This window comes from Microtus ochrogaster, chromosome 8, assembly GCF_000317375.1.
Source record: "Microtus ochrogaster isolate Prairie Vole_2 chromosome 8, MicOch1.0, whole genome shotgun sequence".
NCBI lineage: Eukaryota > Metazoa > Chordata > Mammalia > Rodentia > Cricetidae > Microtus > Microtus ochrogaster.
The window spans coordinates 73,913,234-73,928,760 of NC_022015.1; the positions used below are offsets into that span (position 1 = coordinate 73,913,234).

Sequence of the window (15,527 nt, forward strand, 5' to 3'; positions counted from 1 at the left end):
AGTTCGAGACCAGCCTGGTCTACAGAGCTAGTTCCAGGACAGGCTCCAAAACCACAGAGAAACCCTGTCTCGAAAAACCAAAAAAGAAAAAAAAAGAGGTAGAAGCAGGGAGATCATTAATTCAAGGTTATTCTTTACTACGTAGGGATTTCAAAGGTCAGCCTAGGCTATATATGACCCTGTCCTAACCCTGCCTCCTTACATCTTGATTTAACCCATTTCTATTAAATCTGTGTATTGCCACATAACTGTGGCTTACCAGCAAGACTCTAACCAGCATCCGTCCCAGGTAGGAGATCCATGGTGTTCTTCCACTCTGCCCTTCTTCCCAGCATTCAGTTCTGTCTACTCCGCCTACCTAAGTTCTGCCCTATCAGGCCAAAGCAGTTTCTTTATTGATTAACCAATGAAAACAACACAAATACAGAAGGACCTCCTACACCATGGTAATGCCTGCCTTTAATCCCAGGGGTCAGGGACAGCCACAGTCAATCTCTGTGAATTTGAGTCCAACCAGAGTCACATAGACCTGTCTTCTAAAAAAGCAATTCCAATTCCAACCTGACATGGTGGTACAAGACTTTAATCCTAGCACTTGGGAGGCAGAGGCAGGCAGATCTCTTTTAATTTGAAGCCAACATAATGAGTTCTAGGGCAGCCAGGGCTTGTAGAGAGACTGCTTCAGATAGGTAGATGTCCATCGGACGGACAGATGGACGGATGGATAGATAGAGTGCTACAGTTCTACACCGGATAATCAGGCATGGTCACCAGCCTGTGTGATATCAGCATCCAGGAGATAGAGACAGATCACCAGGGAATCATGGCACATGTTGCTTGGTTTGTTTGTTTACAAGATAGGATCTCAACTTCTAGCTCTGACTGTCCTGGAACTCACATGTAGATCAAGCTAGCCTTGAACTCAAACTAACTCACAGAAATCCTAGCAAGGTAGGATTTTTTTTCCTGGCTAATGGTTATGGTTTTGTTAGTACATTTCTGGCATCATTTTTCATCAGGGAGACTAGAAAATTAATATGGGCAGGGTGAGTATAAAATTAATATATGCCACATATGGTGATCCTCTGCAGTAAATCTAATTGCACACTGAGCCAGAGAGTGAATAGAAGATAAGGCACACACTGACTAATTTTTCTTCATCAAAGCCTGCAAGATTTTGTTTCATTAAATAGACAGAATTATCTAAGAGTGAATTTTATGTGACACTTGGACAAAACAGGATCTTTTTTTTTTTTTTTTTTTTTTTTTTTTTTTTTTTTTTTTGGTTTTTGGAGACAGGGTTTCTCTGTGGTTTTGGACCTGTCCTGGAACTAGCTCTTGTAGACCAGGCTGGTCTCGAACTCACAGAGATCCGCCTGCCCCTGCCTCCCAAGTGCTGGGATTAAAGGCGTGCGCCACCACCGCCCGGCTCAAAACAGGATTTTAATCCTTGTACTTGGGAGGTAGAGGCAAAGGCAAATTAGGAGTTTAAGGCCATCCTCAGCTCCATCATTAGCTTCAAGGGCAAACTAGGCTATATATGACCTTGTCTCAAAAGAACAAACATAAAAGCAATACTTACAAGTACTCCAGATAAAGTGAAGTTCTTAGACACCTTATAAAACATTCAACATTTATATGCTAAAAACTAGGAAATGGCCAGGCAGCAGTAGAACAGCCTTCAATCCCAACACTCGGGAGGCAAAGGTAGGCAGATCTCTGTGAGTTTGAAGCCAACCTGGTCTACTTTGCATTCCTGGGATATAACTCCCATTATTAGGCTTGGCATGGTAGCAAGTGTCTTTATCCACTTGGCCATCTCACCAGCATGGGTTTTTGTTGTTGGTCAGGTTTGTTACTTTTAAAACAGTCCCACTATGTAGCCCTGATTGGTTTTGACTTAAGGTGTACCGTGTATCTCAGGATGGCCTCACAGTCTTCCTGCCTCTGCTTCCCTAAACTGGGATTACAGCTGTGCATCCCATGTTCTGCCACTCTAGCCAATATTAAACTTTGTTGTAGTAGTGATTATGTAGGATTGGGAGCTGGAGAGATGTCTCCAGGGTTAAGAGCATTGAACACACCCTGGTTGGACCTCCAGCACAGTAGCTAACAACCCTCTAGAGCTCCAATCCCCAGAATCTGATGCCCTCTTCTGGCCTCCATAAAGACTGCATTGGTACACAGACACATACAGTCAATACATACAGGCAAATCACCCATACACGTAAATAATAAATAATTTTTAAATTATGTAGCATAAATGAATAAGTAGACAAAGCTATTGAACAAATAGATGATCCAGAAATAGACTTACACAAATATGTTCAACTGAATGGTTTGGGGCTGTTTTACTTTGGGTTTTTTTATTTGGTTGGTTTTGATTTTGAGATAAGATCTTTTTATGTGACCCACACTGGCCGTATTTATTCCCATCTCAATCTCCCAAGTGAACTTGACTTGAACCTTTATTTTGCATAAAAATTAGACAAATGATAATTTAAAAGATATAATGGAGAGGGTAGAGAGATGGCTCAGTAGTAGAGAACACTAGCTGTTCTTGCAACAACCTTGGGTTTGGTTCCCAGCAACACATAGTGACTCACAACCATTGGTGACTCCAGCTCCAGAGGATACAGCGCCCTCTTGTGACCTCCTTGGGCAGCAGGCATGTACATGGTACACATAATGTATATGCATACATATAAAATAAAAGATCTAAAAAATAAGATATATATATATATATTGTAAAATCTTTAGACACATAGAGAAAATCTCAGGTTCTAAAACTAAGTATTTCTAATGTGGTTTACTAGTTTATTACATACTTATTTTTTAAAAAACTCAAAAGTCTGAACACAAACACTGCACCATCAGGGAAGGCCTCAAGCTCCCATCTCTCCCTTTAGACCGCTCACAATCTAAGACAAGCTTCTTCTGCTTCTGTGCATAACCTGAAATTCTTTCTTCCCCTCAAGTGTTTACACTCCGGCTACAAAGTGGAGCTGGGAAAGGTACAGGAAGATAAAAAATGTTCTTGTTACTGCACAGCATCTGAAGTGACTGAAGCCTCGGTAGTAACAGGAAGTAAAGAACTTGTGTGAAAGACTGGGGTGCCTGCCCCTAACAAGTCCTGTTACTGTTTCTTGTCATTCTTATGTCCCCTACAAAGTAGGTCTATAAGGGCATAGGCACATGAACTAACTAATGATTTATTTAGTTAGTTTTTAGTTTTAAATTTTTTGAAACAGGGACTCACTGGATAGCCCTGACTGGCCTGGAAATCCACTATGTAGACCACACTAGCCTCAAACTCAGAGATTTGTCTGTCTCTGCCTCTTGAGTGTTGGCATTAAAGGTCTGTGCCACCATCCACCATGCCCAGCCCAATAAGTTTTTTTACTTGATATTAAAAGCACAGTCCATAAGAGGAAGATAAATTAGATTTTCAATCTATGAAAGCTTAATTGAAAAAATTAAAAGCTAAGTTATAAAGCAATAGAAAATGTTTACAAATCATACTTGAGAAAAGTTTAGTATCAAAAAGCAACTATAGCCGGGCGATGGTGGAGCACGCCTTTAATCCCAGCACTCGGGAGGCAGAGGCAGGCGGATCTCTGTGAGTTCGAGACCAGCCTGGTCTACAGAGCTAGTTCCAGGACAGGCTCCAAAGCCACAGAGAAACCCTGTCTCGAAAAAAAAAAAAAAAAAAAAAAGCAACTATAGGGGCTGGAGAGATGGCTCAGCGGTTGAGAGCACTGACTGCTCTTCCAGAGGATCCTGGTTCAATTCCCAGCACCCACATGGCAGCTTACAACTGTTTGTAACTCCAGTTCCAGGGGACCTGACACCCTCACACAGACATACATACCAATGCACATCAAATAAAAATATATAAATTATTTTTAAATAATGCAAGCATGGGAAAAAGAGATAGTTCACAGATGATATACAAATAGCCAGTAAGCCCATGAAATAGCATTTTCCATTAGGAAAATGCAAAAATAACACACATCACTATGTACTTACCAGAATAGCTAAAATTAAAAGTGATAATACCAATTGCTGGCAAGGATACAGAGAAACTAGATTATTCATACATTTCTTGGGGGAGTAAAAAATAATATAGCTACTCTAATGGCAGTTTATTATAAAACTGAATATTCATTTAACAGAAAATACACTTTTGGGCATTTATCCCAGAAAAATTAACTTTAAAATATGTATGTAAATGTTCATTGAAGCTGTATTCATCAAAGCCAAAAGCTGGAGTCAGCTTGATGACTCGCAGGAAGAGAATGCACTATGGTATGAATATGCTGTGGAATGCTGTCCAGCAGCCTAGAGAAGCAGACCCGATGTGTAAAAGCATGGGTAGATCTCCAGGTGGGGGAGACTAGTCTTAAGCAGTAGTTCCATCTAGATAACATTTTAGAATTCACAGAATTTTAGAAGTTGAGAGCAGATTGCTAAGGGTTATAAATGGGACCAGAGAAAAGGACTGGAAAAGTGGCTGTCAAGCAGCAGCATGGCTCCCATGGTGTAGGAACTTGTGGGTAGACAACGCTACACAGGTGATAAATTGTAGAACTCAGTACACATATGAATTCAAGTAAAATTTGGGAAAGCCTGTGGAAACCAGTAGATTATTCCTAATTCTGTCCTGTTGCCATGTTATACTTAGTTCTGCATCACCTTGCCTTTGAGATAGACTAGACAAAGTATACAAGGAAACTCTGTGTTGTTATAACTATATGTGAACATATAATTAATAAAAATACCAATATTAAAAAATGAAGCATGACCAAGGGTGTACTTTAGCTGTAGAGTGGTTGCCTAATACATCAAGGCCCTGGGTTCAATTCCCAGTACTCCAAAAGAAAAGAAGACAATACCAGATCAGTGACAGTTGAGTCCAAGCCACACTCCCCACACTAGCCTAGATGACTGACTAATAGGGATGATCAGTCAGGAAACTTGTTCTATGTCCATCCCACTTCCTATTCCTCATCCCATCCCAGGTCCTGCTCTCCCTACGCATCTTGTTACTGATGAAGCCCAGCGTGCTGTCCAGAGTCAGCCACCAGGTTGCATACGGGCTCCATGAACTCCTCAAGACCAATGCAGCCAACATCCACTCTGGTGATGACTGGGCCACCCTCTTCACATTGCTGGAATGCATTGGCTCAGGCGTGAAGCCTCCAGATGCTCTACAGGCCACAGCCAGGCCCGATGCTCCGGATGCTGGTATGCACTTTCCCAGGAAGATGCTCACTGTCAGATAAACAGTTAGGACCCAGAAGCTGCTGTGGGAAAACAAAACACAGGTTATTATGGTCAGCAAATTAAACACACCTGGTCTCTGCCATCTGCTTCCAGATCTTCCTGTACTTACTGACAACCCACAGGCTAGATAGTGTGAAGGCAAGCAGATAGTGCAGAAAACTATCAAGCCCCATTTCTACTGTTTTGAAAACCATTTTACAGAAACCTATGTCCTGTGCCACCACATTTCCCTAACAGCTGCTCTTAGTTGCTATCAGAAGCCCAAATTAGCTTGCTACACTATTTGGTCAAGAAAGATGATGTCCAGGACCAAAAGTAAGCCAGGCATGAGAGATGTCAAGTCTCAGCAACATTTTTTTTATTTTCGAGACAGGGTTTCTCTGTGGTTTTGGAGCCTGTCCTGGAACTAGCTCTTGTAATAGACCAGGCTGGTCTCTAACTCACAGAGATCCGCCTGCCTCTGCCTCCCAAGTGCTGGGATTAAAGGCGTGCGCCACCACCGCCCGGCTCAGCAACTTTCTTTAGTATCTGCTTTCCTGTTCCATGTCCCATCTCTCCTCTTTTCCCTGCCTGGCTTAGGAGCGCAGTCAGACAGTGAGCTCTCATTCTACCATCAAAATGATGTCAGCCTGGACCGTGGGTATACTTCCGACTCAGAAGTCTACACTGACCATGGCAGGCCTGGCAAGATACACCGATCAGCCACAGATGCTGATATGGTCAACAGTGGTTGGTTAGTGGTGAGTCTACTACCATGCTGAGCCTGTAAGAAAGATTCTTGGTTCTCAGAGAGACATCTGAGGTGCCTTAGAACAGGGCTCCAACATGTACCATGTGTGTTTATAGGTGGGAAAGGATGACATCGAGAACTCCAAAGCAGGAGCAGGGCTCAGCAAGCCAGGCCCTTCACCCCTGGTGAATCAGTACAGCCTCACAGTGGGCCTGGACCTGGGACCACATGACACGAAGTCCCTGCTCAAGTGTGTGGAATCATTGTCCTTCATTGTTCGTGATGCTGCTCACATCACTCCTGACAACTTTGAACTCTGTGTCAAGACTCTCCGCATCTTTGTTGAGGCCAGTCTGAATGGTGGTAAGTCACCTATTGAAGGGACAGTTGGGGTGTGGATCAGGTAGAGAGGGGAGAAAGCTATGGGAATATGACCTAAGTCTGGCTCTGCTTAGGGTGCAAGTCCCAGGACAAACGTGGCAAGAGTCACAAATATGACAGCAAAGGGAACCGCTTCAAGAAAAAACCCAAGGACGGCTCAATGCTTCGGCGGCCCCGAACCTCCAACCAGCATGCCACTCGGGGTGGACATAGTGATGAGGAAGAGGATGAAGGTGTGCCTGCCAGCTACCATACGGTGTCTTTACAGGTCAGTCAAGACGTAAGTATGGCACCCTTTACTTCTTCTTCTGCACCTGAGACTCAGAACTTGGGCAGAACCAGGGAAAGTCAGAACTCAGAAGGAATACCCATTGTATGCTTCCCATCCCCTCAACCACCATCCCTTATCTGAAACCACCTGTAAGTCTTTGCCTATAGTACACTTGTTCATTTGGAGACAGGGTCTCACCACGTAGTGCTAGCTTACCTGGAAATTCCCCATGTATACTAAAACTCACACAGATCTGTTTGCCTCTGCCTCCTGTGTACTGAAGTCAAAGGCATGTGCCATCACAGCTGACACTAAATTAGTAGTTTTTGGGCTGGGGATTTATCTCAGTGGGTAGAGTACTTGTCTAGCATGTTCAAGACCCTTAGTTCAAATTCACATATTTAAGGACTTCACTTATTTAATACATGATATACAAGGTTCAGAAGGTAGAAAAGGATAGATTGATAAGATCGCGCTTCCATTTATTCCTGTATCCAGCCAGAGATCCCCTTACTAGAGGTGGTTACATCTCTAGCATTTTGTCTATCCTTCCATAGTTATTAAGTGTCTTTCAGGCTAACTTTAATTGACTAGATAAATGGACAAACAGTTTCCTTCAGAGTAGCCTTAGAAAGATGATGAAAAGCCAGCATGGTGGTGCACGCCTTTAATCCCAGCACTCAGGAGGCAAAGGCAGGCAGATCTCTGTAAGTTCAAGGCCAGCCTGCTCTATAAAGGGATTTCCAGGACAACCAGGGCTATGCAGAGAAACCCTATCTCAGAAGGAGGAGGAGGAGGAGGAGGAGGAGGAGGAGGGAGGGAGGGAGGAATCGGGTAGGAGAAATAGCTCAGCAGTTAAGAGTGCCTACTACTCTTGCAGAGGACAGATGGACCAGCTTCAGTGGCTGTAACTTCTTAGAACTCCAGTTCAGGGAATCTGACACTCTTTGGCTTCTACAGGCACTTATGCACACATGGTGTACCTGAAGTCATGTGGGCACACACACATAAGTTAATTTGAAGGCTGGAGAGGTGTCCTGCAGTTCAGGACACTGACTGCTCTTCCAGAGGACCCAGATTCAGTTCTCAGCACCACACGGCAGCTCACATCTGTAACTACAGGTGCAGGGGACTCTGATGCCTTCTTCTGGCCTCTTAGGCACTGCATATACATGGTGCACAGACATACTGCAGGCAAAATACCCATACAGTATAAAATAAAAATAATTAAATCTTTTTAAAAATAGAATAACTATGTTCAGAAGGCAGAAGCAGGCAGATCTCTGAGTTCAGGGCCAGCCTGGTCTACAGAACAAGCTCCAAAATAGCCAGGGCTACAGAGAGAAACCCTGTCTCAGGAGGGTGGGGGATAATTTTTTAAAAAAAGAAAACTGATTGGGCTGGAGAGATGGCTCAGTGGTTAAGATCATTGCCTGCTCTTCCAAAGGTCCTGAGTTCAATTCCCAGCAACCACATGGTGGCTCACAACCATCAGCAATGAGATCTGGACTCTTCTGGCCTGCAGGCATACACGCAGACAGAATGTTGTATACTTAATAAATAAATAATTTTTTTTTAAAAAGAAAACTGATGAAAAAAATGTGTTAAATCTGGGCAGACACTGTTGGCTGTGCAAGCCTTTGAGCCTGAAGTTTGCTTTTTAAGTTTATCGTTGTATGTGGGCATGTGTACCATGGCATGAGTGTGAAGCTGGAGGACAACAATGTGAGCTGGTTCTCTCCTTCTACCTGTGCATGGCTTCCAGGATCCAACTCAGGTTGCCAGGCTGCATGGCAAACACTTTCACCTGCTAAACCATGGCACTAGCCCCAAGTTTGCTGTGTTTTTCAAATGAGATTAACAAGGGCAATTGATATAAGTCAAGTGGATAAAGGTGCTTGCTGCCAAGGCTGGTGACCCGAGTCACCCCAGAACCCTCATGGTGGGAAGAGAGAACCAATTCCTACAAATTGTCCTCCACACACATGTTGTGGCATGCACACACAAAAACAAAACAAGCATTTTTTATTATAATAAGGTTAATAAAATTTTAAAATTAATAAAATTTTCAGCTGTGAAATAGGATTGAGTATCTTTCTTGGAGCCAGAGAGATGGCCCAGGAGTTAAGAGGATCTAGGTTTGGTTCCCCCACTCATGTGACAGCTCACAGGAATCTCTAACTCCAGTCCCAGGGCATCCAGTGCCCTCTTCTCTCCTCATGGGCACAGCATGCACATGATGCACAAACAAAACATGTGCAGGCAAACACCCGTAAAAATAAATACATTTTAAAAATTAAAAAAACAAACAAACAGAAAGTGCCATTCTCCCTGTAATCTCAGTGCACATGCCTGCTAATGTCTTCCTCTTTTTTTTTTTTTTTTTTTTGGTTTTTCGAGACAGGGTTTCTCTGGCCTGTCCTGGAACTAGCTTTGTAGACCAGGCTGGTCTCGAACTCACAGAGATCCGCCTGCCTCTGCCTCCCGAGTGCTGGGATTAAAGGCGTGCGCCACCATCGCCCGGCTAATGTCTTCTTCTATAAGTAACTCTTGACTTCCTTCCTCTAGGAACACTGCCTGGACTAGAGCAAAGGAGGTTGTGAGAGGAATGGAGTGGGGCCTACTTGTGCTGAGGGTCCCTTGAAGACTCAGTCAGGGAGAGCTGGGGAGGGAGGGAAAGGGCCCGGCACAACAGCCCTGCTCACATCCTCACTCCCTTCTCATCCCAGTTGCTGGACCTGATGCACACCCTGCACACTCGGGCAGCCTCTATCTACAGCTCCTGGGCAGAGGAGCAACGCCACCTGGAGTCAGGTGGCCAGAAGATTGAAGCTGATTCACGCACTCTCTGGGCCCACTGCTGGTGCCCTTTATTACAAGGTAAACCTGGGGAGGGATGCAAGGTGGGACAGGTGACATTGAAGCCTACAGAGCACGAAACCCTGCTCTTACTCTCAGGTATTGCCTGCCTATGCTGTGACGCCCGGCGCCAGGTGCGGATGCAGGCGCTGACGTATCTGCAGCGAGCACTTCTGGTACATGACCTACAAAAGCTAGATGCCCTGGAATGGGAGTCCTGTTTTAACAAGGTAGGACTTCTTACTTATCTAAGAGAAAGTCCAAACTATAAGGCAGAAAGAGTCAGGCACCCTAAAAAGCTCCTTCCATCCCCCGGCATCAGATCTTCTCTGTTGTTCTGTGCCTATCCGCCCGGGCCCAGCATCCCTGGGACAAAGTTGTTCAACTGACTGAGCTAACATTGGATGTTTACCTGCCAGGTGCTGTTTCCTCTACTGACCAAGCTGTTAGAAAATATCAGCCCTGCAGATGTTGGTGGGATGGAGGAGACCCGGATGAGGGCTTCCACACTGCTCTCAAAGGTACTGCTCAAAACCCTGCATCCACCTCCTCTCCCATTCCTGCCTTTTCCCCCAGAGAAGTCAGGTCTTCTCATAGAGTCCAGAGGTGACATGTAAGTGCTCAGAACCCCAGCCATCGAGGCTGCTCAGGAACTCGGAGGGGTCTGGATTTCAGAGGAACCTCTGATTAAGTACTTGCAAGTTGGGGCCAGCTTCCTTCAGCTTTAGAGAGAGCCACAGAAGGTTCCCCCACTACCCTTGGCTAAAAGGGGCTGGCTGGTGGGCTCTAGGTCTTCCTGCAGCACCTGTCTCCACTGCTGTCGCTGTCCACCTTTGCTGCCCTGTGGCTCACCATCCTGGACTTCATGGACAAGTACATGCATGCAGGTTCCAGTGATTTGCTGGTATGTTCTGCCTTGGCCCCATCCCCTCTTCCATATGCTGAGAAGACTTGCTATTTGCCCTAAATGGCTGCCTCCAACTTACCTCTCCTGTTCCATGGTCCCTCTGCTGCCTGCAGTCAGAAGCAATCCCTGAGTCTCTGAAGAACATGCTCCTGGTGATGGACACAGCAGAGATCTTCCACAGTGCAGATGCGAGAGGAGGCGGCCCCTCTGCCCTCTGGGAGATCACCTGGGAGCGCATTGATTGCTTTTTGCCACATTTACGTGATGAGCTCTTCAAGCAGACTGTCATCCAGGGTAGGGGTCTGCTCTGATCTCAGAAGGAATCCTCAAGGCTGGACTTTTTCTGTTCACTGGGAGGATGGGCACATTAGTGGCTTCCCACTGGTCATGGTGATACATGCCTATAGTCCCCAGTACTTAGGAGCTGAAGGCAGGAGTCCAGAGTTAGGCCTTCTTCGGTTTCAGGTATATGTGAGCTAGCCATGGCTACCTGAGACTCTGTCACAGGGGGTATTGGGGGTGTGGTTAGCCAGGATCCTGCAGGAAAGAAAGTACTGAGAGTTGCCATCTGGATTCTCTTCCCAGACCCCATGCCCACGGAACCTCACAGCCAAAAGCCTCTGGCCTCTACCCACCTGACTCCTGCTGCTGGTGACTCCAGGACGCCTGGCCATCCACCTTCCCCAGAGATACCCTCAGAAGTGGGGGCCTATGGTGAGTTCCTCAGAGATGGTTGGTTAGAGAAAGCCTAGAAAGATGCCCAGTGTAGTTTAGGATTACTGCTGGAATGGAGCTGGGAGACTGGGAAGAAGTCAGCGTGAGAAGCCTGCCTGCCGGCTCCTCCTATGGGAAACAGCAGGACCAGTTACACTGTGATAAGGTTTCTAGGCTGGGAGGAGAGGGCTGCGTCGCTATACAAGGCCTGTCAGGCCTAATGATCCAGACCAAAACTGGCCTGACTGAGGAGCACAGGAAAGGAGGAAGAGGCTAGAGGCAAGGTAACTGCATCCTGAATGAGTTGTGGGCTTTTTATATTGGTAGATGAATGCATTTTGTTACACGTGAATGTGGAAGCAAAACTGAAACTTAGGTTCTTTTATGTTTTAATGTATTAAGAGGAGTTTCACCTGAGAGAGAAGAGTTGGGAGGGATAGAGGTTTGAGAAGTCCACTAGAAGTCTGACTACAACCGCCTTTACTTTCCTTCCAGACTCGGAGAAGCCTGAGGGTACGCGAGCCCCCAGCAGCAGCTCTCCCACATCACCAGTGGCCTCCAGCCCCAGCAGACTGAGTCCTTCCCCAGAGGGCCCTCCCCCACTGGCCCAGCCCCCACTAATCCTACAGCCACTGACTTCCCCACTGCAGGTGGGCGTGCCGCCCATGACACTGCCCATCATCCTGAACCCCGCCCTCATCGAGGCCACCTCCCCAGTGCCACTTCTGTCCACACCCCGTCCTGCAGACCCTATCCCCACCTCTGAAGTCAACTAAGACAGTCCTCGGAGAGCGGGACCACTACTTCCCACCAGACGTTCCAGTCTCAAGAGCCACAGAAATCTTCAAGCCCAAAGCAAGCTGCTATTGCTACTACTTGATGGGGGAAATGAGAATTCTTATTTCATTCAGTGCTGGGATCCACTTCAGGCTGCAAGACTCTTCCTCTACTGTCCATTCCTGAACTTCCAAGCTGAGAGTGGACACAGGCATAGCCCATAGCCTCTGCTTTGAGCCTGGCAGCCCTGGGAAGGCATGGAGCCAACCCTGCTGTGCCAACCCTGCAGTGCCTGCCATTTGCCCCTCTGCCAGGTTAGGCATTAAGAGCCAAGCCCAACCACTCTGCACTTTGTTCCTCTCCATCCAGTCCCATCAGCCCTGGGCCACCTCCTCCAGTTCTTCTTCCTTTACTAAATAGTTAGTCAGTTTGGAGTTGCTTGGCACCATGGAGGGTGAGCAGGTAGGACTTGATGGGGGTCTGCCCATAGGAGCATGTACATATGGAGAATAACACCAATGGACTTTTTATGATGTAATAAATATATTAGTACCAACACATTTCCTATTCCTCTGACTTTCTTTTGCATTTGTGTCAGGGTACTATGTTATTGGATATCCTGTCCAAGGCTTTCTTGGGCCTTGGATAAACTGGTAAAGTGAAGCTGAACTTATCATAGAGGCCTGGTCCACCTGACCTCCCCCCTCCCCAACGACCAGCCAGAGGCTCCCCACTCACCATCTCATGAAGGAGCTGTGTCAAGGGCTTAGGCAGTCTTAGGCAATTTCATAATTGCTCCAAGAGAGAACCTTAAAGCCTTCCAGGACCATAGGGCAGGTAAGTCAGAGCAGTTGTAGCTGCCCAGAAGTCTTTCAGATAAGCCTCATAGCCTGAGATTACAAGGAGGCTGTGAGGCTGGACAGGTGGACGGCCATCCTGCCCACAGATGGAGTCGTGTTTCTGGGCACAGGCTTGTCAGCCTGAGTCCAAACTGTAGTACGTCCGTCCAGTTCCCAGCCCGACACCTTCAACCTATCCTAATCACCTAAACGTGACTGAAGGGCCTCTCCCCTTGACCTTTGCGTCATGATAAGGCTGGCAGGACTGCCCGGGGCAGGCCCTCCAGGACCCAGGCACGCCTGGGGACAGCACCGTGGCTCAGAGGCAGTGCTTGCCTAGGCTCGTGTCCAGCCCTGCGGAGCCAAAACAACAGCAGTAGCTGAGTCACTTCCTACACAGTGGTGCCTGCCCTCCCTGGGACAGGTGTGGACCTGCAGACCTGCTGGCCTTGCTCCTGTAGCCCGCTGTCTACACAGCTTTTCAGTACCCAGTCTTCCCTTTGCTGGCACTTGTACGCCGCCAGAAGCTGGGGCCTCTATAATGAAGTGAAAACCACCTGAGAGGAGGAAGTTTTCATAAAACATGAACTAGTTTCTCTTCTTTCCTTCTCACCCAGGTCTAGACCAGGCCTAATTTCCACATGAATCAGAAGCCTGCCCCCCCCCCCGCCCCTGGGAAAATTAGGCACTAAGTACTCGATGGGTGATGGAGAAAAGCCAGTTTATAGTCGGCTAGACACCAGGGCCTTGCCTCAGCCCCCATCTCTCCCATCTGAGCCCACAAGCTCTGCCCCAAAAGCACCTTACATTACCCTGTGGGAGTGGGGGACATCTAGGGCTCTGCCTTGTTTTCCTAGATCAATATACAGAAATGTCTATTTGCTGACAGACTGAAGAAATTCCACCCAAGTCTAGCCTGGTAAAGAAAGGAGTTTAGTGGGGTGACTTACAGGAGCACAGGTGAGCAAGTGTAGCGTGCTTTTTTTTTTTTCCTGAACACCAACCAGCTCCCTAATCACGACACAGAGACTTAATATTAGTTATGAATGCTCGGCCTTGTCTTAGACTTATTTCTTGCTAGCTCTTATAATAATTGAACCTGTTTCTCTTCATGTTTTGTCTTGGGTCTTTTTTCATTCTGTACATCCTATTCCATGTCTGGCTGGATGGCGGCTTCCTGGCTGGCCCTGGGCATCCATCCCCCTCTCTTTCTCCCTTTTCTCCCTCCTTTTTGACCTAAATTCCTCCTCCTATCCATTCTCTCTGTGCTCAATCCTCTACACACTAGCTCTGGCCACTCAGCTTTTTACTAGATCCATCAGGTGTCTTAGGCAGGCAGGTGAAACAGGAACACACTTTTACGCTATTAAAGTCGAACTCCACAACTCTCAGGCACCTGTGCCACCTGAGAAGCCCACTACAGCGTGGGTGATGGTTCACAACAGCCTCATCGCTAGGGTCCCAACCCTAGACAACCTTCTACCCCTTTCATAGTCCATGAGTCACTGGGACAGGACTCTGCACAGGCAGATGGGAAGCGGTAGCTGAACCCTCAGGTGAGGCTCTCTATCCCGCTCCCTTCTGGGAGCAATGTTCACAGGCCTGGAGCACCTCTTCTGGGAGGGATGCTCCCAAGCCTGGTTCTCTGCCTGAGTGTTCCCCATGAAGCTACTGTGACTCCAAGACAGCATTGGTCCTTTCCAGCTGGGGGGACAGAGTTGCACTAGGCCAGCCTATGAAGAAAAAGGACACCTGTATATCTCTCAATTAGTCTCACCCAGTAGAGAAGATGCTTAAGGACTTCAGGTTGACCCCCTGCTGGGAAGCAAAGAAAACCATTTGTGGGGGCTGGAGACAATCCCAGCACCCTCCAGCTCCACAGGATCTGATGCCCCCTTCTGGCCTTTGCATCACCTGCACACACCCGCAGACAGACAAGCACATAATTAAAAACAAATCTTTTTTAAAAAGGAAAAGAAAAATCACTCTCCAGAATTGCCCTTCTATTATAGAAAAGAACAGCTGAATCATGACAATAATATCTCCTCTAAGAAGGCAAAAGTAGCAGTGAGAGGAAGCTTCAATTCTGACCAACAAGGACAGCCACCTTGGTGATGTAGAAATGATAGGATCCATGGGGAAAGCCACAGCCTGGTCTGAAGGACAATGCTTGTCTCCCTTAGAGGTCAACGAGAGTAGATTTCAAAAATGAGACACCCATGAAGTCTCGCCTCACCAACATGGCTGCTTGACCTGAACCAACCAGTGAACACACTACCATGGAAGGAGAGAGTTGAGGAAGTTGACCCTAGGCAAGAAACTATGGGCAACTGGGGGAATACAAGAGCAAGAGAAACATCTTCCTCAGGAAAGAGGCTCCCAGTTGGTTACAACAGCAAGTGCTCAGTTCTGAGACCATACATCTGCACATAACTCTAAGACTGTGTTTATGGGATGGGGTGGGGGATGGGTAGAGGGGACAGGAGGATGGGAGTGAGAGAGGGAACTGGGATTGGTATGTAAAATGAAAAAAGATCGTCTATTTGCTTTAAAATTTTAAAAAAGACTATGTATTTAGGACTAAATAGTGTACATGTGTGCGTGCTCATGTGCAGCACGTGTGTCTGTAACAGAGAAAAAGATCATGACCTGCCGGGCGGTGATGGTCACACCTTTAATCCCAGCACTCGGGAGGCAGAGGCAGGAGGATCTCTGTGAGTTCGAGACCAGCCTGGTCTACAAGAGCTAGTTCCAGGACAGGCT

General features: G+C 46.8%; 1 protein-coding gene across 5 annotated transcripts in view; it reads left to right on the forward strand.

Moving 5' to 3' along the window:
* Gbf1 (golgi brefeldin A resistant guanine nucleotide exchange factor 1) overlaps positions 1 to 12,479 on the forward strand; it is a 135,155-nt gene extending 122,676 nt beyond the window's left edge. For 2 of the 5 annotated variants that reach the window (XM_026781113.1, XM_026781115.1), the window contains 11 exons: positions 5,022 to 5,247; positions 5,866 to 6,026; positions 6,133 to 6,379; positions 6,457 to 6,677; positions 9,398 to 9,548; positions 9,627 to 9,757; positions 9,947 to 10,048; positions 10,318 to 10,431; positions 10,548 to 10,728; positions 11,020 to 11,148; positions 11,644 to 12,479. In XM_026781113.1, the coding sequence (XP_026636914.1) occupies positions 5,022 to 5,247; positions 5,866 to 6,026; positions 6,133 to 6,379; positions 6,457 to 6,677; positions 9,398 to 9,548; positions 9,627 to 9,757; positions 9,947 to 10,048; positions 10,318 to 10,431; positions 10,548 to 10,728; positions 11,020 to 11,148; positions 11,644 to 11,924 (1,944 nt within the window). In that variant the 3' untranslated portion in view covers positions 11,925 to 12,479. The remainder of the gene's footprint in view (positions 1 to 5,021; positions 5,248 to 5,865; positions 6,027 to 6,132; positions 6,380 to 6,456; positions 6,678 to 9,397; positions 9,549 to 9,626; positions 9,758 to 9,946; positions 10,049 to 10,317; positions 10,432 to 10,547; positions 10,729 to 11,019; positions 11,149 to 11,643) is intronic. The other 3 variants (XM_026781114.1, XM_005352402.2, XM_005352403.2) reach the window with 3 other exon arrangements.
* The last annotated feature ends 3,048 nt before the right edge of the window (positions 12,480 to 15,527 follow it).